At 40.7% G+C, this 23,782-nt stretch overlaps 3 protein-coding genes across 7 annotated transcripts in view; 1 reads left to right on the top strand and 2 right to left on the bottom strand.

The window, feature by feature from the left end:
* LOC143293090 (poly(ADP-ribose) glycohydrolase-like) overlaps positions 1–10,609 on the bottom strand; it is a 49,354-nt gene extending 38,745 nt beyond the window's left edge. Inside the window, exons 1-4 of one of the 4 annotated variants that reach the window (XM_076603993.1) lie at positions 10,290–10,609; positions 7,472–7,636; positions 3,263–3,347; positions 1,445–1,491 (exon numbers count right to left, since the gene is read on the bottom strand). In XM_076603993.1, the coding sequence (XP_076460108.1) occupies positions 1,445–1,491; positions 3,263–3,347; positions 7,472–7,636; positions 10,290–10,401 (409 nt within the window). In that variant the 5' untranslated portion in view covers positions 10,402–10,609. Of the gene's footprint in view, positions 1–1,444; positions 1,492–3,262; positions 3,348–7,471; positions 7,637–10,282 lie in introns of all 4 variants that reach the window. The other 3 variants (XM_076603994.1, XM_076603996.1, XM_076603995.1) reach the window with 3 other exon arrangements.
* Positions 10,610–10,739: 130 nt separating this feature from the next.
* LOC143293092 (small ribosomal subunit protein eS24-like) lies at positions 10,740–15,100 on the top strand. Its single transcript, XM_076604000.1, has 5 exons — positions 10,740–10,814; positions 11,928–11,996; positions 12,396–12,605; positions 13,218–13,334; positions 15,051–15,100. Exons 1-5 carry the CDS (start codon positions 10,812–10,814, stop codon positions 15,051–15,053), a joined length of 402 nt encoding a protein of 133 aa, XP_076460115.1. The 5' UTR covers positions 10,740–10,811; the 3' UTR covers positions 15,054–15,100.
* Positions 15,101–15,332: 232 nt separating this feature from the next.
* LOC143293091 (mitochondrial uncoupling protein 4-like) overlaps positions 15,333–23,782 on the bottom strand; it is a 46,684-nt gene continuing 38,234 nt past the window's right edge. Inside the window, exons 9-11 of one of the 2 annotated variants that reach the window (XM_076603999.1) lie at positions 22,203–22,305; positions 20,319–20,399; positions 15,333–19,948 (exon numbers count right to left, since the gene is read on the bottom strand). In XM_076603999.1, the coding sequence (XP_076460114.1) occupies positions 20,328–20,399; positions 22,203–22,305 (175 nt within the window). In that variant the 3' untranslated portion in view covers positions 15,333–19,948; positions 20,319–20,327. Of the gene's footprint in view, positions 20,400–22,202; positions 22,306–23,782 lie in introns of both variants that reach the window. The other variant, XM_076603998.1, reaches the window with a different exon arrangement.

Genomic DNA, 23,782 nt, shown 5'->3' with positions numbered 1-23,782 from the left:
ATAAGACTTTAATAACTTCCCTCTTGTGCCTGTATTATTTGCAAGTGAAATTTTCAGCATTTGTTACCCAGTTATTTTTTATAACTATGACAAGCCATTTGTTATGTTACCCACATAGTGATTTGTATAACTATGACAAGCCATTTGTTATATTACCCACATAGTGATTTGTATAACTATGACAAGCCATTTGTTATATTACCCACATAGTGATTTGTATAACTATGACAAGCCATTTGTTATATTACCCACATAGTGATTTGTATAACTATGGTAAGCTATCTGATATGTTACCCACATAGTGATTTGTATAGCTATGACAAGCCATCTGTTATGTTACCCACACAGTGATTTGTATAACTATGACAAGCCATCTGTTATATTACCCACATAGTGATTTCTATAACTATGACAAGCCATCTGTTACCCACATAGTGATTTGTATAACTATGACAAGCCATTTGTTATATTACCCACACAGTGATTTGTATAACTATGACAAGCCATCTGTTATCTTACCCACATAGTGATTTGTATAACTATGACAAGCCATCTGTTATCTTACCCACATAGTGATTTGTATAACTATGACAAGCCATCTGTTATATTACCCACATAGTGATTTCTATAACTATGACAAGCCATCTGTTACCCACATAGTGATTTGTATAACTATGGCAAGCTATCTGTTATCTTACCCACATAGTGATTTGTATAACTATGACGAGCCATCTGTTATGTTACCCACATAGTGATTTGTATAACTATGATAAGCCATCTGTTATGTTACCCACATAGTGATTTGTATAACTATGACAAGCCATCTGTTATGTTACCCACATAGTGATTTGTATAACTATGACAAGCCATCTGTTATGTTACCCACATAGTGATTTGTATAACTATGACAAGCCATCTGTTATGTTACCCACATAGTGATTTGTATAACTATGACAAGCCATCTGTTATGTTACCCACATAGTGATTTGTATAACTATGATAAGCCATCTGTTATGTTACCCACATAGTGATTTGTATAACTATGATAAGCCATCTGTTATGTTACCCACATAGTGATTTGTATAACTATGACAAGCCATCTGTTATGTTACCCACATAGTGATTTGTATAGTTATGACAAGCCATCTGTTATGTTACCCACATAGTGATTTGTATAACTATAGCAAGCCATCTGTTATGTTACCCACATAGTGATTTGTATAACTATAGCAAGCCATCTGTTATGTTACCCACATAGTGATTTTTATAACTATAGCAAGCCATCTGTTATATTACCCACATAGTGATTTGTATAACTATAGCAAGCCATCTGTTATGTTACCCACATAGTGATTTTATCACATTCAGCTGAACAAAAGTACTTTCATCTTATAAAACACAGCGTTTGAAACGACATTTTTTTCCCTACAAAACACCAACCAACCTTTGTCTGAATTTTTGTCAGTGAAGTAGGGAGATTCTCCAGAGCCACTGGAACAGTCAATATATTTGTTCAGTTTTATTTTTTCAAAACACCACAAAACTTCACTCTTGACTGCAGAGTAATATGCATTATATCAAACATTCAGTTACATATTCAATAAGTATCACAACAAAGTTTTTTGCCTGATCATCAAAATGCTTTCCATCAAACAGATTTGAGAAGAAAAGTATGCAGCAAAAGTCTTTGAATAAATCAATAAATCTCATAAAGGGTTCCAGATCCACTGTGAATTCTTATTTTAATCCATTGTACACAGCTTATAAATCATTATTCTCTTGTAAAAGAAAGCACCATTTAAAGTGCGAGTCTGGGTGTCAATCTTTTTGTATAAATAATACAAGTCTTGTATGTAGCAAATAAAGAACGGATGTGCAGAGGTCTTGTATGTAGAAAACACAGAACACATGTGGAGGTCTTGTATGTAGCAAACATAGAACACATGTGGAGGTCTTGTATGTAGAAAACACAGAACACATGTGGAGGTCTTGTATGTAGCAAACACAGAACATGTAGAGGTCTTGTATGCAGCAAACATAGAACATGTAGAGGTCTTGTATGTAGAAAACACAGAACACATGTGGAAGTCTTGTATGTAGCAAAAATAGAACACATGTGGAGGTCTTGTATGTAGCAAACATAGAACACATGTGGAGGTCTTGTATGCAGCAAAACATAGAGCACATGTGGAGGTCATGTATGCAGCAAACATAGAACACATGTGGAGGTCTTGTATGTAGCAAACATAGAACACATGTGGAGGTCTTGTATGCAGCAAACACAGAACACATGTGGAGGTCTTGTATGTAGCAAACATAGAGCACATGTAGAGGTCTTGTATGTAGCAAACATAGAGCACATGTGGAGGTCTTGTATGTAGCAAACATGGAACACACGTTATGTAGATGTCTTGTATGTAGCAAACATAGAACACATGTTATGTAGATGTCTTGTATGTTGCAAACATAGAACACATGTTATGAAGAGGTCTTGTATGTAGCAAACATAGAGCACATGTAGAGGTCTTGTATGTAGCAAACATAGAACACATGTTATGTAGATGTCTTGTATGTAGCAAACATAGAACACATGTTATATAGATGTCTTGTATGTAGCAAACATAGAGCACATGTTATGTTGAGGTCTTGTATGTAGCAAACATAGAACACATGTTATATAGATGTCTTGTATGTAGCAAACATAGAACACATATTATGTTGAGGTCTTGTATGTAGCAAACATAGAACACATGTTATGTAGATGTCTTGTATGTAGCAAACATAGAACACATGTTATGTTGAGGTCTTGCATAATAGCAAACATAGAACATATGTTGCATAGAGGTTTTGTGTGCAGCAAACATATAACACATGTTAGGGATACCACAACCTTAAAGGAGTTCTAAAAGCCCAAATCTGCTGAAAAAATCTCTGATCAATAAAGCAAACAAACGAATACTGCAGTTAATAATGACAATCATCGCAATAATGATGATGAAGATGATGACACAAATGATATTCTGAGTATACCTGACAATATCTGAGACAATTTAAGAAAGCTACACACAATAAACTACATACAATACGGAACATCCCAGTGAAACTTCCTAAATGCAGAAAACATACGTGTCAGATCTGACGTCATCTTGATGTTTCTGTCTCTTTTCAACTTCCTAAATGTACAGAAAACATACGTGTCAGATCTGATGTCATTTTGATGTTTCTGTCTCTTTTCAACTTCCTAAATGTACAGAAAACATACGTGTCAGATCTGACGTCATCTTGATGTTTCTGTCTCTTTTCTGCTGCCTCCAACATCTTCTTCCTCATGTCTGGATCCATGTCATCTGTTTTGCAAAAAAAAAGAAAAAAGATCACAACACTTTATACCACAATGCACACTAACTGTAGTGACTAAATTGTGGATGCATCTTTTCTGTTTACACAGAAATCAAGAGGCTGACCACATCACACATTACACTTTTGATTCTTTCTGTTCAGTATCAGGGAATAATTCAACCAAATCTATAATCTGTCCAATAATGCACACACACTGTAGGGTATGATCTGGTCAAAACACAATATGCACTCAAACTTGAATAGTGTGATTCAGCATCAAAACACATTATACACTCAAACTTGAATAGTGTGATTCAGCATCAAAACACAATATGCACTTAAACTTGAATAGTGTGATTCAGCATCAAAACACAATATGCACTCAAACTTGAATAGTGTGATTCAGCATCAAAACACATTATACACTCAAACTTGAATAGTGTGATTCATCATCAAAACACATTATACACTCAAACTTGAATAGTGTGATTCATCATCAAAACACATTATACACTCAAACTTGAATAGTGTGAATCATCATCAAAACACATTATACACTCAAACTTGAATAGTGTGATTCATCATCAAAACACATTATACACTCAAACTTGAATAGTGTGATTCATCATCAAAACACATTATACACTCAAACTTGAATAGTGTGATTCATCATCAAAACACATTATACACTCAAACTTGAATAGTGTGATTCATCATCAAAACACATTATACACTCAAACTTGAATAGTGTGATTCATCATCAAAACACATTATACACTCAAACTTGAATAGTGTGAATCATCATCAAAACACATTATACACTCAAACTTGAATAGTGTGATTCATCATCAAAACACATTATACACTCAAACTTGAATAATGTGATTCATCATTAAAAGACATTATGGACTCATTAACCAGTTGAGTGCCTGTATGACATCAGCTGATGTCCCACAAAAAGTGTTGCCAAGAGCCTATAAGATGTCCACTGATGTCCTGCATATGTTCCGATTTTTCCTTCATTGGAGTTTAGTTCAATACACACAAGCAGACCCTGAACGGCTAGTTTGAAGTGTCACGATTATAAAAATACTATTTAAATGAGCATACATCAGACAGAAGACCCCTTTCTACTCGATAATGATCTGCTAACTGGACCATGTGCAACATATGCAAAAAGGAGGTTGCATCATGTGCAAAAAAAAAAAGGCGTTGAAAACTTTGTCCAGTAAAGGAAGTGGTGCCAGTCAGCAGATTTACACAATTTTAAAAGCTGTGTTTATGATTATGGATGGACACCTATCAGCGATGGAGAAAGATCTTTTATCTGATGACTGGTTTGAACATGGAGGTGATTGACAATGGCAGTGATGAAACTGACAGCCCATTTGATGGTAATTCTGTCCGTCTATCCAATCATCCAGTGTTTTTGAGCAAGTAGCTATGACTGACAGAATATGTGTAGCAAGCGTTGGAAAAGGGGGAGGAGAGGGAGAGGAGTGATGTGATGTCAGACGATAGGCTGAATGTCAGCCACAGGCTGTGGGGAAGGAGAGGGAGAGGAGTGATGTGATGTCAGACGATAGGCTGAATGTCAGCCACAGGCTGTGGGGAAGGAGAGGGAGAGGAGTGATGTGATGTCAGACGATAGGCTGAATGTCAGCCACAGGCTGTGGGGAAGGAGAGGGAGAGGAGTGATGTCAGACGATAGGCTGAATGTCAGCCACAGGCTGTGGGGAAGGAGAGGGAGAGGAGTGATGTCAGACGATAGGCTGAATGTCAGCCACAGGCTGTGGGGAAGGAGAGGGACAGGAGTGATGTCAGACGATAGGCTGAATGTCAGCCACAGGCTGTGGGGAAGGAGAGGGACAGGAGTGATGTGATGTCAGACGATAGGCTGAATGTCAGCCACAGGCTGTGGGGAAGGAGAGGGAGAGGAGTGATGTCAGACGATAGGCTGAATGTCAGCCACAGGCTGTGGGGAAGGAGAGGGACAGGAGTGATGTGATGTCAGACGATAGGCTGAATGTCAGCCACAGGCTGTGGGGAAGGAGAGGGACAGGAGTGATGTGATGTCAGACGATAGGCTGAATGTCAGCCACAGGCTGTGGGGAAGGAGAGGGACAGGAGTGATGTGATGTCAGACGATAGGCTGAATGTCAGCCACAGGCTGTGGGGAAGGAGAGGGAGAGGAGTGATGTGATGTCAGACGATAGGCTGAATGTCAGCCACAGGCTGTGGGGGAGGAGAGGGAGAGGAGTGATGTCAGATGATAGGCTGAATGTCAGCCACAGGCTGTGGGGAAGGAGAGGGAGAGGAGTGATGTCAGACGATAGGCTGAATGTCAGCCACAGGCTGTGGGGAAGGAGAGGGAGAGGAGTGATGTGATGTCAGACAATAGGCTGAATGTCAGCCACAGGCTGTGGGGAAGGAGAGGGAGAGGAGTGATGTCAGATGATAGGCTGAATGTCAGCCACAGGCTGTGGGGAAGGAGAGGGACAGGAGTGATGTGATGTCAGACGATAGGCTGAATGTCAGCCACAGGCTGTGGGGAAGGAGAGGGACAGGAGTGATGTGATGTCAGACGATAGGCTGAATGTCAGCCACAGGCTGTGGGGAAGGAGAGGGAGAGGAGTGATGTCAGACGATAGGCTGAATGTCAGCCACAGGCTGTGGGGAAGGAGAGGGAGAGGAGTGATGTGATGTCAGACGATAGGCTGAATGTCAGCCACAGGCTGTGGGGAAGGAGAGGGACAGGAGTGATGTCAGACGATAGGCTGAATGTCAGCCACAGGCTGTGGGGAAGGAGAGGGACAGGAGTGATGTGATGTCAGACGATAGGCTGAATGTCAGCCACAGGCTGTGGGGAAGGAGAGGGACAGGAGTGATGTGATGTCAGACGATAGGCTGAATGTCAGCCACAGGCTGTGGGGAAGGAGAGGGACAGGAGTGATGTGATGTCAGACGATAGGCTGAATGTCAGCCACAGGCTGTGGGGAAGGAGAGGGACAGGAGTGATGTCAGACGATAGGCTGAATGTCAGCCACAGGCTGTGGGGAAGGAGAGGGAGAGGAGTGATGTGATGTCAGACGATAGGCTGAATGTCAGCCACAGGCTGTGGGGAAGGAGAGGGAGAGGAGTGATGTCAGACGATAGGCTGAATGTCAGCCACAGGCTGTGGGGAAGGAGAGGGAGAGGAGTGATGTGATGTAAGATGATAGGCTGAATGTCAGCCACAGGCTGTGGAAGTATGCGTGGAAGCTGGATGCCAGTGGACTCACATTTCAATGCATGCTGCAGGAAACAGACAACTGCCAATGCTCCACAATTTTAGTAAAACGCAGGGTTGAATGTGTACTGGATGTGAAACACATGCCTTTTGTTTTTAATGTTTTTTGTCACTGAATTAGACAGTTGACTTGTTTGAAGAGGAGGCAAGTTGGATGCACAGCAGACACATTTTTTGGCCCACCTGCAACTTGGAGAGTGAAGGTCATCAAAGAACTTCACCCTCAAACTCATGAAAGCTCTTAGCTGTCAAAAAGCTTGCCTGCTCTGTTTCTGAGAACATGCCTGACTTTGAATGATGACTGTATCAGTGTATGTATGTTTGTCATTGTTGAGACAGTTATTCACTTACATGTCTACACGAGGTGTGATTTATTTTTATAAACTTGTACTCAGTTTTAATTTCTTCTACAGGTATAATCTGACAATATGTGTGCTATTTCCAGCTGTATTTCATTTGTTTTCTTTATGGATGCCATTCTGTGGAGGTGGAAATAGACTTTTTTTTGCCCCAAAATTATCATCTTCACTTTGAAATCTTGAACAGTTATCTACAATCAAACTGATTGGAAAAAAGCCCAGATTCAGAACCAACATTTATTTTTCTTCACAAAAACATTTACTTTCTTTCTGTATCTCCCATATTTTTTGTACTAGAATTTTTAACCCCCAAATCCTCAAAGATCCCTGGCAAGGTGAGAACACTTTACTTTTTTTTTTTTTTTTTTTTTTTTTTACACAATTATCTGGCACCCAACTGGTTAATACCATCTATCTACAAAGAAATCAAGTGGCTGACAATATGAATATAAACTGTTCAGTATGAGGGAAAATACAATCTGACCAGCTTTCCGTTTGGCCTCCTTGTCAGCAGCCTGACTAGTCGCACCACACTTTGGCAGTTTTCCACTGCTGCCTGCACTGGGTGTGGAGGTGAAGGACAGTTTGGACTGGATCAGTTGCTTCCCTTTCTTCTTGGTCCCAGATCCTGACATCGTCACATTGACACCTGACAACATATCGACCATGTCTTTCAATCAGTTCACAACTCAATGAACAATCAGTGCTTCTAGTAGTAGTATATCACGTTGTATACATGGGTGTCTGGAAGTGTCATGACCATTGAAGTACACATAGCAGTATATCATTATCAAGTTATATGTATGGGTGTCTGGAAGTGTCATGACCATTGAAGTACACATAGCAGTATATCATTATCAAGTTATATGTATGGGTGTCTGGAAGTGTCATGACCATTGAAGTACACACAGCAGTATATCATTATCAAGTTATCCTGTTATGTATGAGTGTCTGGAAGTGTCATGACCACTGAAGTACACATTGACATAGTCAGTAGCTAAGTGTTAGTTAACGAGCAATGTGTTCTCATGACCAGATGTTCCAGGATATGTTATGGATGCGCGTGCGTGTGTGTGTGTTCACTGTAAGTGTAGATTTGGACAGGGTTTATCATGCTTTGATCAGCCATCTACCCTCCTCCCTTCCCCACCACTTTTTATTGATCTGTTAAAAGTAACCTTGTGGTGTGTGCCTGCAAGTATGTGGGATATATGTGCGAGTGTAGCTGTGCATTATATGCAGTGGAGATGTATGTGAATATAGCTGTACATTTCTGCTATGGGGATAGATGTATGTGTGAGTGTAGCTGTGCATTATATGCAGCGGGGATGCATGTGTGAGTGTAGTTGTGCATTATAAAATTTATATGCAGTGGGAAAGATGTGTGAGAGTAGCGGTGCATTATGTGCAGTGGGGATGGATGTGTGAGTGCAGTTGTGCATTATATGTAATGGGGATGGATGTGTGAGTGTAGCTGTGCATTATGTGCAGTGGGGATGAATGTATGAGTGTAGCTGTGCATTATGTGCAGTGGGGATAGATGTATGAGTGTAGTTGTGCATTGTGTAATGGGGATGAATGTATGAGTGTAGCTGTGCATTATATGTAGTGGGGATGAATGTATGAGTGTAGCTGTGCATTATGTGTAATGGGGATGAATGTATGAGTGTAGCTGTGCATTATATGCAGTGGGGATAGATGTTTGAATGCAACTCACTAACTGTGCAAGTATATGCAGTGGGAATGGATGTGTGTGCATAGCTGTGCAAATATATGAAGGTGCTCTGTGTATTTGTAGCATTTGCACATGTGTATATGTGTATGACCATTGTATGAATCATGTAGATGTATAGATCTGTGTGTACATAATCTGTGTGTGTTTTAGCACTCTATGAATCATTTGTCTTTGTCTACATTCACAAGTTTACCACATGAAACCTTATAGCTTGTATTTCAGTTGAATGCACATAAGAGAGAGAGAGAGAGAGAGAGAGAGAGAGAGTGTGTGTGTGTGTGTGTGATGGGTGGGGTCTGCATGTAATAATTTAATAATTGCGATGTAATAATTAATTGCAATGTTTTTAAAAGCGAATATGTGAAATGCTTTTATTTGAGAACATATGTTTATTACTCTTGTTTAATCAAGTTATCCGCGTGTGTGGGGTGAGTGGTGGGGGGAGGGGGGGGGGCGTGCGGTGCGGGTGTGTGCTGATTATCTGGTTGTGGTTTTCCGCAATTCATCTTTATTCTTATCTTATCTGTCTATTATAATCAATGTGTAGTATAGTAGGCTATGTTTATAATTATATTCAAATAATGTTTCTTAATTCTTTCTGTTTTTACATTAACAATACTAGTTATTACCTGCAGTGTGTGGATGTATGTATGAAACGATGTATGTGATATTTTTTACATTTGTATCTTCGTAATATTTGTAGGGGCTGTTGTTGGCTTTTACAGTTATGGTCACCATGTTGTTTACTTGTCTATGTTGTGATAATGCACCTGACCAAATTTCTCCAGTTGGAGATAATAAAGTTATTCTTATCTTATCTTATCTTATGTGTGTCTGTGGAGGGTAGGGCTTGGAACTGGATGTGTATGAGACTGCAAATTTGTGCAGGTGCTGTGTGTGTCTGTGTACACATGGTTGTGTATGTGCCTATTTTATTCCCGCAGCTTTTCCTTCTTTCTTCAGGTAGACACCTTCATCTAGTTCATGATTACTTCACACTTAGTTCACAGCTTAATTCTTCTTTTCAGAAAGTCGTTAATCTCTTTCAATCCTGTAACAACTGGTAGGCTCTCAAGAAGGCCTCACCAGTAACCTGGGTCTTTGTTGTTCAGACATCTGCTATAAAGAGTATGTTAATCTACCATACAGGGTGAGTGGTATTTGATACTTGTTGATAAACTACCTTTGAATATTTTTGGCTACTATCTAGTCATTATAATTTACCATTTTGATATTTGATACATATGTAGACTCACAAAATTACATTTAAAATGATGGCCTTTTTAAAACCTAAGTATTCAATTAATGTATTTTTTTTACTCACTTTTGTTCATACTATCAGCTGAATTGTAAAAATATAAATTATATTTAATTACACTTATTAGAGATTTGTAATGTATGATCACAAAAACTGCTAACTCTTTCACAAACGCTTTCTGTCTTGCTCTCTGTAAAATACACACACACACACACACACACACACACACATACACACACACAGATACCTGTCGTAGTCACAACGTAACTGATCTACAATCTACAAACATAGTAAATACACACAACAAACCGCCTGCACTGTGTATTCGCTGCCCAACGTGTAATATATTGCCAAGAAATCTTTTACATATGAGGTTGTACTGATGACAGCAGCTGTATTTGGAGCAAACCACCCTGATCATATGCACAGGGATTGCCACAGCGCTGTGACAGAAGTTCCATGAACGAATCCGGGAAATCAACTGTGTCCGAAGTGACGTCTGTCACCAACACTAACTTACGCTTGTGGCGGTGTCACCTGTAATTTACACAGAGTTATCGCCTCTTCCTCCACACGGAGTTTCCCCACAGGTCGGAACATGCATGGACGGAATTTTGTTTCTAAAAAATGTCAAACATAGGTAGCTCGAAATGTGCGGAAAATAAAATCGGCGGACAAGCTAACATGTAATTCGATTGTTTATTTTAAGAAACCTCGATTCCCAAGATTCCTCATTGTAAACCTACTTTCAGTTTCTTGTCACATCCGGTTTCTGCGTAGCTGTTACTTGAATTTGAACTTCCTTTTCCTGTCAGAGGCTCATCTGCAATCATGGTGCGTTTGTGTTCTGTTGAAATCTTTATTAATCTGCTAATAGAAATTAAAATTTTCGAATTTACTTAATTCTTTTATATTATGTATTAGTCAGTCATATCAAATTTGGTGTCAGTTTTTTAATGCTCGTCGCAGACAAGTTTTAAAAACTATGCCATTTCGCCTCACGGTATGACGATAGCCCATGTCGCATGAATAGCACAGGGACTGAAGTAGATGTGAATATTTTTTGTAAGTCCCTTGTTGCAGCATACGTATGCTGGGGCTGTGAAAGATACAGTTCATCGAAATATTTGCTCATCAAAATTGGTTTTAATTAAAAAGCAGCATTCTTGCGTGAGGGCGAATACCAGTGTTGCAGCCCAAGTGGTGTTTTGATGGGGTGCTAATGTCCAGTGAAACTTCTCCTGTCGTTTCTCTGCCCCCACTCACTGTAACATTTATCAGATGATGAAACATTACTTACGTTATAGCCAGTTACAGAAATAATGCTAGAGGTCTTTTTCTTCAACATCTAAAACAAAGGACATTGAATGGAGGTAATGCGGAATGCATTTGTTGTGTGTTTCAATGAGCTGAAAAGACCAGGGTCAAATTCCATTTTCTGCCTTTTAAAAAAAATAATTTTTTAATACATTTTAAAAATTATTTTGTATAATGGTGAAACGATTGGAAATAAGTTTAAAAGTGATATTTTAAGGCAGTGACATCACTTTTCCACATATACTAGTCTACCACTATAATGTAGGATGTATTACCTATTGCTGTTTGTGATGTTTACTTTCCACCCACCCGCCTTTTTAAAATAACGTGTTTCCACCTTTTAAGAGGTGGTTTTATTTGGCCAACTAGTAGGCCAGTTTTGCATCAGTTTGATATGGTAAGTATATTTAACCGAACTAGGAATATAATACAAACTCCCCAATTTTTAACCATCAAACTTAACTATCAACCATAAGTTAAATAATGTATGGAATTGTCATTGATGTGGAGGGGGGGGGGGGGGGGTACTGCTATTTTATATGGCTTATTATACCCCCTCAAACCTGGTCCTGGGCAGGTCAATTTTATTCTCGTTATTTCTAGATGCTTATTGTCTGCATATTGTTTCAGAGTGACCCAGCATCAACAATCCGAACAAGAAAGTTCCTGACCAACCGACTGCTTAACAGAAAGCAGATGGTAAGTACACACTTCACCCTGAATTCCTATTATATTATTACTCTTTCGAATAACACATTTCTCCCTGTGAAACTTGGGCACCTCTCCCCAGGTGGAGCCAGGTTGAGCACATCATTGCAGTGGAACATCACCCTTTTTCATTTTGTGGATGTGCTGCTGATGTCTGTTTTCAGGTTGTAGATGTACTGATGTCTATGCTCAGGTTGTGGATGTACTGATGATGTCTGTGTTTAGGTTGTAGATGTAATGATGTCTGTGTTCAGGTTGTAGATGTAATGTCTGTGTTCAGGTTGTGGATGTAATGATGTCTGTGTTCAGGTTGTGGCTGTACTGATGATGGTGATGTAGTGATGTCTGTGTTCAGGTTGTGGATGTACTGATGATGATGTCTGTGTTCAGGTTGTGGATGTGCTGCACCCTGGAAGGGCCACAGTGCCCAAGACGGAGATCCGAGAAAAGCTGGCCCGCATGTACAAGACGACGCCTGACGTGATCTTTTGTTTTGGATTCCGCACACAGTTTGGCGGTGGCAAGACGACCGGCTTCGGTCTGATCTATGACACCCTGGAAAACGCCAAGCGCTTTGAACCCAAGTACAGACAGGCCAGGGTATGTGGACGCTTAGGTTAACCCTCTCACTGTTGACGTCCATTGGAGGCCTTGACCATGTTTGTGTATGTATGTGTGTGGTGACAGCACTGACTGTTGATGTCCATCAGATGTTGACCGTGCGTGTGTGTGTGGTGACAGTACTGACTGTAATGTCCATCAGAGATGTTGACCGTGTGTGTGGTGACAGTACTGACTGTTGATGTCCATCAGATGTTGACCGTGTGTGGTGACAGTACTGACTGTTGATGTCCATCAGATGTTGACCGTGTGTGTGGTGACAGCACTGACTGTAATGTCCATCAGAGATGTTGACCATGTGTGTGGTGACAGCACTGACTGTTGATGTCCATCAGATGTTGACCGTGTGTGTGGTGACAGCACTGACTGTAATGTTCATCAGAGATGTTGACCATGTGTGTGCATGTGTGTGGTGACAGCACTGACTGTAATGTTCATCAGAGATGTTGACCATGTGTGCATGTGTGTGGTGACAGCACTGACTGTAATGTTCATCAGAGATGTTGACCATGTGTGCATGTGTGTGGTGACAGCACTGACTAATGTCCATCAGAGATGATGTTGACCATGTGTGTATGTGTGTGGTGACAGCACGGACTGCTGGAGTTGAAGAAGGCGGGCAGAAAACAGCGCAAGGAGAGAAAGAACAGGCAGAAGAAAGTGAGGGGAACGGCAAAGGCCAAGGTGGGATCCGGCAAAGACAAGAAGGTAAGCTGACACCTTGATCTCTTTACAACTTGTGCTTTTTCTGTTATTAGTTTTGTCCACTTGTAGGCTGCTTTTGTTTATAAAAGGTGCAGGGTTCAGCTTAAGGAAAAAATACCACCTTGTATTATATACTGTTGTATAGCCAGGGAATGTACAAGCTGTTTCTGGAAGATGTAGGAGTGGTTATGTAATATAGCAAGGGGAATGGGAGTAATTATAGTTAGGGGAATGGATAGGAGTGATAGCTTTCTGCAGGATGTGGGAGTGGTTACAGTATTATAGCAATGGGAATTGTTATTGTATCATAGCAAGAGGAATGGGTGGGAGTGATTAAGGTAGGTGTGGGTAATTGTGAATAGCATGTAATTGCGAACAATTCGTATACCACCCCACTTCAAAGCATTCTCAACGGTTGCATTTCACAACTTACTCTGCATGAACCTCTTTCTAATATCTTAATGAATATCCATTTCCAAAAAGCAGTCAAACATCAGCTATTTCTGGCTATTTCGTGCTCTTTCTTCTCTTTGTGCACCACTGCCAACCAAGGTTACAAACATGCTCTCAAAATCCTAAAATGAAGGGAAGCAAGTTGTAGGACTAACTTTGACAAAGGTTAATGTTGGTTTGGTCGGATACGTTGAAAGCGCATTACCAGTGCTGGGAGAATTTAAGAAAGCATGTTAGTGACAGATAGAATGTCAGTTTTGACAGTGTCGTTTGCAGTTGGACAATAGGATATTTTGACATGTCTGTCTGTGATCCATGCTGTAAAGTTACTGAGCACTCTCAAAAGAGGGTGTGGTGTGTGTGTGTTTAAATGTTTATGTACATGTGTGATTAAAACCAACAATACAGTCTGGTACAATGTTCCAGTAATATTTTGAATGAGTTAAAGACCTGCTACAGTACCCTAAGCCATTGTTCGCAATTAGACTTGCCCATTTGCATTTACCCTCAGGCACCCCTTTTATTTCAAACGTCGACAAAATGTTGAAAAGAATGAACAGATGAACTTTCCTGGTGCACCAGTCTGAGAAAGCCTTAAAAAAAACCCAAGACATTTGACTATTATATATGTTATCTTTACAGTACACACTTTGAGCTGGTTGCTTCAACTGGATTGTTCGCAGTTAGGCATACCTACCCTATAGCTCTCTGCAAGATGGGGTAGTGGTTGTAGTATTACAGCAAGGGGGATGGGAGTGGTGGTATTATGGGAATGGGAGTGGTTATGGTATAGCAAGAGGGATGAAAGTGGATATGGTATTATAGCAAGGGGATGGGAGTGGTTATGGTATAATAACAAGAGGGATGAAAGTGGATATGGTATTATAGCAAGGGGGATGGAAGTGGTGGTGGTATTATAGCAAGGAGGGTGGGAGTGGTTATGGTATTATAGCAATGGGAGTGGTTATGGTATTGTAGCAATGAGATAGCATGGTTACATACTAAAGCAGAAGGAATAGCAAGCTGTTGTTGTAAGGTGTGTGAGCGGACTGGTGGTTGTGCACAATTTGAAAATTGAAGTGTACAATACTACAATAGTGTCCCTTTAGGATCTTCCGTTTTTGGGGCCCCCCCACAACCCTTCTATGTTTGCATGCATCTGGAAAACATTCGTTGGCAGCTAATGAAATGCTGATGCTTTGTATTTTGATATCAAATTAAGTACTGTATCTTTATCCATTGAAGTTATGTTTGTTTCTGTTGCAGTGAACATGGATCCCCCTATGTTTGACAGTAAATAAAGGCTTTGCACTAAATTCTGTCTTGTATAACATGAATTGGATGAGTGACTGGATTGAATGAAATAAAGTGTGTAACTTGTCTTCCTCTGTGTGAACTGGTCAGCTGTTGCATCAGTTTGTACTTTTATTACATTTTGTTTTTATGGAATGTGAAAGCTATAATGCAGTTTCAGTATGGACTATAAATGTGTAAAAAATTATAATGAAAAAAACAATACTACAGTTTATAGTTTGAGACATATAGATCCAAACTTTTGTCAGTGAATCTTTATTTTTATCCATATGATTTCAGCATTCACTGATAAAATAACATCGGTCCACATACTGACAAGAAATCTTACACATTGTTCACATACAACCATTCAAAATGATCAGCTGACTATGATTGTTAACGCTTTTGGCCAATAAAGATGTGGATTATTTCACAGAAGTTCAACATGCATCCATGGGAACAGGACATAACACTGCAACAAATGACTGACACCAGTGAATCATGTAGTCTATTGTCTATGATCCAGTAACACTGGAACAAATGACTGACACCAGTGAATCATGTAGTCTATTGTCTATGATCCAGTAACACTGGAACAAATGACTGTCACCAGTGAATCATGTATTCTATTGTCTATGATCCAGTAACACTGGAACAAATGACTGACACCAGTGAATCATGTATTCTATTGTCTATGATCCAGTAACACTGCAACAAACTCACACCAGTAACATATATCCTACTAATTTCTGAACTAAGAAAGTCTGCTGCGACAAATTCATGTATCTTTGCTGCTTTTAGCCAGCCTGCCACACAGGGTGTTTAACAGAACAACGTGAACAACATGCTGCTTTATGCTCCATGTCTGAGGCACATTAGCTACTGACGAGTTCAAACATGTTCATGATTGGTGTCATTGCGTTAATAGGCATTTTGATTCCTTGCCTGTTTGTCCTGGCACTCTATACAGCCTTGTTATGATGATAATGCTTTTCTCCATTTCATCACAACAACAAAACTGATCATGCACATTACATCCGATAAAAGCCACATTTTTTTTTTCAACATTCACAATCTTGCACACTTGATGCAAAGCAAACCAACATGAATGTAGTCAAAATATCCTGATCTATTGATCAATATTTTCACCCAAGGTATGTTGATCGCAGTCTTACATATGCAAAATATACATAAATCTTGATTCAAATATTGCTGCATTTAACATTGTCAACAAGATGAAACAGATTACATGCAACAAATACTCTAAAATTTCTGATTACAAAGTACATACAGCTTATATTACTTTGTCAACACTAAACAGTTACTTAACCTTTCCTGTACATCGCCTAAACTTTATGCCCATGGTTTCTACGAAGGAATAAGTCCTTGCCGTACGTCGTGGGTGCACAACAACCCATGGTTTCTGTATTATAGGAACTAACCCCTTCCAGTACGTCATGGGTGCACAACAACCCATGGTTTCTGTATTATAGGAACTAACCCCTTCCAGTACGTCATGGGTGCACAACAACCCATGGTTTCTGTATTATAGGAACTAACCCCTTCCGGTACGTCGTGGGTGCACAACTAACCCCTTCCGGTACGTCGTGGGTGCACAACAACCCATGGTTTCTGTATTATAGGAACTAACCCCTTCCAGTACGTCATGGGTGCACAACAACCCATGGTTTCTGTATTATAGGAACTAACCCCTTCCGGTACGTCGTGGGTGCACAACAACCCATGGTTTCTGTATTATAGGAACTAACCCCTTCCGGTACGTCGTGGGTGCACAACAACCCATGGTTTCTGTATTATGGGAACTAACCCCTTCCAGTACGTCATGGGTGCACAACAACCCATGGTTTCTGTATTATAGGAACTAACCCCTTCCAGTACGTCGTGGGTGCACAACAACCCATGGTTTCTGTATTATAGGAACTAACCCCTTCCGGTACGTCGTGGGTGCACAACAACCCATGGTTTCTGTATTATAGGAACTAACCCCTTCCAGTACGTCATGGGTGCACAACAACCCATGGTTTCTGTATTATAGGAACTAACCCCTTCCGGTACGTCGTGGGTGCACAACAACCCATGGATTCTATGTAGAAACTAATCCACTGCCGTACGTCGTAGGTGTACAGTAACCCATAGCCACACTCTTTGTCTGTCTCTGCGACAGATAATTAAAGGCCCGTTTCAGTCTGACCTGTTCTCTATGTGTTGATGGCAGCTCTCTTGTGCCAAACATTATGTATTATATCTGACTGAGTCAATTCCGAGTTGTTTCGGTGAAATCCAGCATGTTTTGAATTAAAAAAACCAAAAAAAACCCCGAAGCAAACTCTTTTTATAAACAACGAACAGTGATTCATTCCCGCCCTTTGGAGCGTACCGATGTTCTCATGGCCGCAACACACACACACACACTGATATACTTGTGTACATAGACACCCCCACCTGACACAGACACATGCGCCGCCCATGCACATATACACACAATTACAAACACTGAGTGATGCACACATGCGCATGATTTCTGTCCCTGTCGGGCCACACTTTGTCAACTATGGAACGAAAACAACATTTGACTAATGCTCTGTGTGTGAGTGATAAATTACGTCAACTGATGATGCAGTGATACATTTGGTGGCTGTAGCTTGATGTTTCCTTCAGGGATCTATAGACGAAGTACAAAAGCATATCCATTAGATTTATGAACAGAAATGTTTTTTGGGGTTTTGTATCGGATCATCAGTATAGGCTAAAAGGAAATACTGTTCTTTCTTTTGTGAGTTTATGTGCATACACATACACCCCGTCCTCCACACACAAACGCACGTGTGTCCATTCCATATGCGATCAGAAAGTGCTGACAAGTGCAAGTGATTCTTTCAAGCCCTTCCCCTTCTTTTCTCCTCCCCTCCTCCCTCGTCGCATGAAGCGATGACAGACACCAGCATGGTGTGTTTACTGTATGGAGTTCAACTGATGCGGGCAGCACTGGTACCAGTCCCCTTTCCCTTGACCAACATGTCGGCATTCTTGGCTCTTCCACACCCCCCTTTATTTTTTTTTCATAGGCAGGATTTCAGACATAAATGATAATTATCTAGTTCCCAAAAAAGGCTTTTCCAACCAGATGAAAATAGGTACCAATTGGTTCTGATGATTTTTTTTTTTTTTTTTTTTTTTTACAAGAAAAACAATTCATTCAAAATTGTATTTAAATCAGTTATTTTATAGTACAGTAAATATCCATTTTTGAAATTAGTTACTTCAAAGTAAAACCGCAGACTTGAACCAGGATATGATGCACAACAGACAAAAGGCCCGATCTCAGTGGCACCAAATCCAAACAGTGGGCAAGAAGAATTTTCAAACCAACACCTCTCTAGCAGGCACGAGTGACGTCACATAAACAATCTGTAGCGCACAAGGCTGTTCTTGGCAAGTACAGGAGGCTTCACACCCATGACGTGCATTGCACAAAATTCATTCTTTGAGAGTATCGGTGTGTGCACACCCACGATGTACTGGGACGTTTATACATTTTTTCTTTGTTAATGAATAAAACAAAACAATTTTCAATTGATATGTAGTATGATACATTATAAACAAAGTCATGAAATTCATTAGAATTGGCTTCAAAATTACTTGCGTTACTGAGAAAAAACCATGTGTGTGGGTGTGAGCACACCCACGACGTAGGGGAAAGGTTAATGTTACAAGTGCCCAATACACTGAAGTAATGGTTCATGATAAACAACACTTGTCAATTGATGTTCATTGCTACTAGGTTTCAATTACTAGTAGTGGTTCATGTTAAACAACACTTGTCAACTGATCTTTATTGCTACTAGGTTTCAGTTACTAGTAGTGGTTCATGATAAACAACACTTGTCAACTGATCTTTATTGCTACTAGGTTTCAGTTACTAGTAGTGGTTCATGATAAACAACACTTGTCAACTGATCTTTATTGCTACTAGGTTTCAGTTACTAGTAGTGGTTCATGATAAACACTTGTCAACTGATCTTTATTGCTACTAGGTTTCAGTTACTAGTAGTGGTTCATGATAAACAACACTTGTCAACTGATCTTTATTGCTACTAGGTTTCAGTTACTAGTAGTGGTTCATGATAAACAACACTTGTCAACTGATCTTTATTGCTACTAGGTTTCAGTTACTAGTAGTGGTTCATGATAAACACTTGTCAACTGATCTTTATTGCTACTAGGTTTCAGTTACTAGTAGTGGTTCATGATAAACAACACTTGTCAACTGATCTTTATTGCTACTAGGTTTCAGTTACTAGTAGTGGTTCATGATAAACACTTGTCAACTGATCTTTATTGCTACTAGGTTTCAGTTACTAGTAGTGGTTCATGATAAACAACACTTGTCAACTGATCTTTATTGCTACTAGGTTTCAGTTACTAGTAGTGGTTCATGATAAACAACACTTGTCAACTGATCTTTATTGCTACTAGGTTTCAGTTACTAGTAGTGGTTCATGATAAACACTTGTAAACTGATGTTCACTGCAACTAGGTTTCAATTACTTTCTTAAGCTTTCCCTTGAAAATGACTACTAGAAAAAAAAGACAAGTCAAACAGTTCCGTTCATTCCTCTTAACTTTTTTTCTCAAAATTATAACCAGCTTATCAGGACACAACATACATGTCCATGTAAAGTAGAAGTCTGACTGGAACACACTCCCCAACATAAATGATGCCCCTTAAATAATGCAGCTATGGCACAGATACTTCAGAAAACGTGTACTGCACTTCAGAAAACGTGTACTACAGCGTATGTAGACATGGCTCTTTGAGGTCTGCAGTGTGCCTGATGACCGAATGCTCTCTGTGGCAACAAAAGTCTCCTCTTTTACATTTATGCCATATTCAATCATTTACTTAGGGGTGGATTAGTGAAAAAGAATATCATCCCTCACACCGTGTAGGTTTAATGTCGCTTGATTTCCCCTTGACCAATAAATTTGGAACAAAAGCTATAGGTAGATCAATAGCACTTGTGAGCATCAGTACAACAAAGTCAATATCAACAATAGAAGTTTTAAGACAGTGCTTTTAAAATATGCTTGTGCATAATGTGCTGTCTGGTTCAAGAGCCTGCATTAGTTTTGAAGGAAACAGTAACATGAAATAAAATAATAAACAAAATTAGTAAAATGTTTATTACAAAAGAAAAAAAAAGAAAAAGGGCAACAAACTTGAAGTCATCAAAAGGACGATGTTCCTGTTAGTTTCCTCACTTCCTCATACGACAACCAGAACACCAACGACCATGGGGCCTGAAAAAAATAAACAGAACACCGACCATGGGGCCTGAAAAAAACAACAGAACACCTACCATGGGGCCTGAAAAAACAACAGAACACCGACCATGGGGCCTGAAAAAACAACAGAACACCTACCATGGGGCCTGAAAAAACAACAGAACACCGTCCATGGGGCCTGAAAAAAATAACAGAACACCGACCATGGGGCCTGAAAAAACAACAACAGAACACCTACCATGGGGCCTGAAAAAACAACAGAACACCTACCATGGGGCCTGAAAAAACAACAACAGAACACCTACCATGGGGCCTGAAAAAAATTAAACAGAACACCGACCATGGGGCCTGAAAAAACAACAACAGAACACCTACCATGGGGCCTGAAAAAACAACAACAGAACACCTACCATGGGGCCTGAAAAAACAACAACAGAACACCTACCATGGGGCCTGAAAAAACAACAGAACACCTACCATGGGGCCTGAAAAAACAACAACAGAACACCGACCATGGGACCTGAAAAAACAACAGAACACCTACCATGGGGCCTGAAAAAACAACAACAGAACACCTACCATGGGGCCTGAAAAAATCAACAACAGAACACCTACCATGGGGCCTGAAAAAACAACAACAGAACACCTACCATGGGGCCTGAAAAAAAATAACAACACCTACCATGGGGCCTGAAAAAAATAAAACACCAACTGTGGGGCCTGAAAAAAATAAACAGAACACCTACCATGGGGCCTGAAAAAAATAAACAGAACACCTACCATGGGGCCTGAAAAAAATAAACAGAACACCTACCATGGGGCCTGAAAAAAATAAACAGAACACCTACCATGGGGCCTGAAAAAACAACAGAACACCTACCATGGGGCCTGAAAAAACAACAGAACACCTACCATGGGGCCTGAAAAAACAACAGAACACCTACCATGGGGCCTGAAAAAACAACAACAGAACACCTACCATGGGGCCTGAAAAAAATAACAGAACACCGACCATGGGGCCTGAAAAAACAACAACAGAACACCTACCATGGGGCCTGAAAAAACAACAACAGAACACCTACCATGGGGCCTGAAAAAACAACAACAGAACACCTACCATGGGGCCTGAAAAAACAACAGAACACCTACCATGGGGCCTGAAAAAACAACAACAGAACACCGACCATGGGACCTGAAAAAACAACAGAACACCTACCATGGGGCCTGAAAAAACAACAACAGAACACCTACCATGGGGCCTGAAAAAACAACAACAGAACACCTACCATGGGGCCTGAAAAAACAACAACAGAACACCTACCATGGGGCCTGAAAAAACAACAACAGAACACCTACCATGGGGCCTGAAAAAAAATAACAACACCTACCATGGGGCCTGAAAAAAATAAAACACCAACTGTGGGGCCTGAAAAAAATAAACAGAACACCTACCATGGGGCCTGAAAAAAATAAACAGAACACCTACCATGGGGCCTGAAAAAAATAAACAGAACACCTACCATGGGGCCTGAAAAAAATAAACAGAACACCTACCATGGGGCCTGAAAAAAATAAACAGAACACTGACCATGGGGCCTGAAAAAACAACAGAACACCTACCATGGGGCCTGAAAAAAATAAACAGAACACCTACCATGGGGCCTGAAAAAACAACAACAGAACACCTACCATGGGGCCTGAAAAAATAAAACACCAACTGTGGGGCCTGAAAAATGTATGGATGTACTCTGATGTATGATGGCTGTATGTGGAGGTGTATCAACATAAGAAAGACGTGGGACAGTTGCAGACAGTTACCATTCTGGCCCAGATGGGGAGCAGCCCCTTGTAGAGCGCGAGGAATCCCTCTTTCCTCACCGTCTTCACCAGGCAGTCCACTGACCCTGAGTACAGCAACCCTCTGCAACACAACCACCCACACTGCAACACAACCACCCACACTACAACCACCCACACTGCAACACAACCACCCACACTGCAACACAACCACCTACACTACAGCAACCCTCTGCAACACAACCACCCACACTGCAACACAACCACCCACACTGCAACACAACCACCTACACTACAGCAACCCTCTGCAACACAACCACCCACACTACAGCAACCCTCTGCAACACAACCACCCACACTGCAACACAACCACCTACACTACAGCAACCCTCTGCAACACAACCACCCACACTACAGCAACCCTCTGCAACACAACCACCCACACTGCAACACAACCACCCACACTGCAACACAACCACCTACACTACAGCAACCCTCTGCAACACAACCACCCACACTACAGCAACCCTCTGCAACACAACCACCTACACTACAGCAACCCTCTGCAACACAACCACCCACACTGCAACACAACCACCCACACTACAGCAACCCTCTGCAACACAACCACCCACACTACAGCAACCCTCTGCAACACAACCACCCACACTACAGCAACCCTCTGCAACACAACCACCCACACTACAGCAACCCTCTGCAACACAACCACCCACACTGCAACACAACCACCCACACTGCAACACAACCACCTACACTACACCAACCCTCTGCAACACAACCACCCACACTACAGCAACCCTCTGCAACACAACCACCCACACTGCAACACAACCACCCACACTGCAACACAACCACCCACACTACAGCAACCCTCTGCAACACAACCACCCACACTACAGCAACCCTCTGCAACACAACCACCCACACTGCAACACAACCACCCACACTACAGCAACCCTCTGCAACACAACCACCCACACTACAGCAACCCTCTGCAACACAACCACCCACACTACAGCAACCCTCTGCAACACAACCACCCACACTGCAACACAACCACCCACACTACAGCAACCCTCTGCAACACAACCACCCACACTACAGCAACCCTCTGCAACACAACCACTACAGCAATACAACTTATAACACAATACCATTGACAGAACTGAATAACAACAATACAACTTATAACACGATTCCCAGAACTGAGTCACAACAATACAAATTATAACAAATAACACCATTCCCAGAACTGAATCACAATACAACTTATAACACCATTCACAGAACTAAATCACAATACAACCTATAACACAACATCATTCACAGAACTGAATCACAATACAACTTATAACGCATAACACCATTCATAGAACTAAATAACAATACAACTTATAACACATAACACCATTCACAGAACTAAATAACAACAATACAACTTATAACACATAACACCATTCACAGAACTAAATCACAATAAAACTTATAACACATCACACCAATCACAGAACTGAACCACAATACAACTTATAACACCAATCACAGAACTAAATCACAATACAGTTTATAGCACCAATCAC

Source organism: Babylonia areolata, chromosome 18 (assembly GCF_041734735.1).
Source record: "Babylonia areolata isolate BAREFJ2019XMU chromosome 18, ASM4173473v1, whole genome shotgun sequence".
In the NCBI taxonomy this organism is placed as follows: Eukaryota; Metazoa; Mollusca; class Gastropoda; order Neogastropoda; family Buccinidae; genus Babylonia; species Babylonia areolata.
Note: the sequence above shows the minus strand (reverse complement) of the source record. Positions and strands in the feature narration are given on the sequence as shown.

Bases quoted from the DNA above. Each gene is read 5' to 3' on its own strand.
- LOC143293092 (XM_076604000.1), top strand. The intron at 11,997-12,395 runs GTAAGTACACAC...GTCTGTGTTCAG, and splicing joins TGCTTAACAGAAAGCAGATG to GTTGTGGATGTGCTGCACCC. The intron at 12,606-13,217 runs GTATGTGGACGC...GTGTGGTGACAG, and splicing joins CCAAGTACAGACAGGCCAGG to CACGGACTGCTGGAGTTGAA.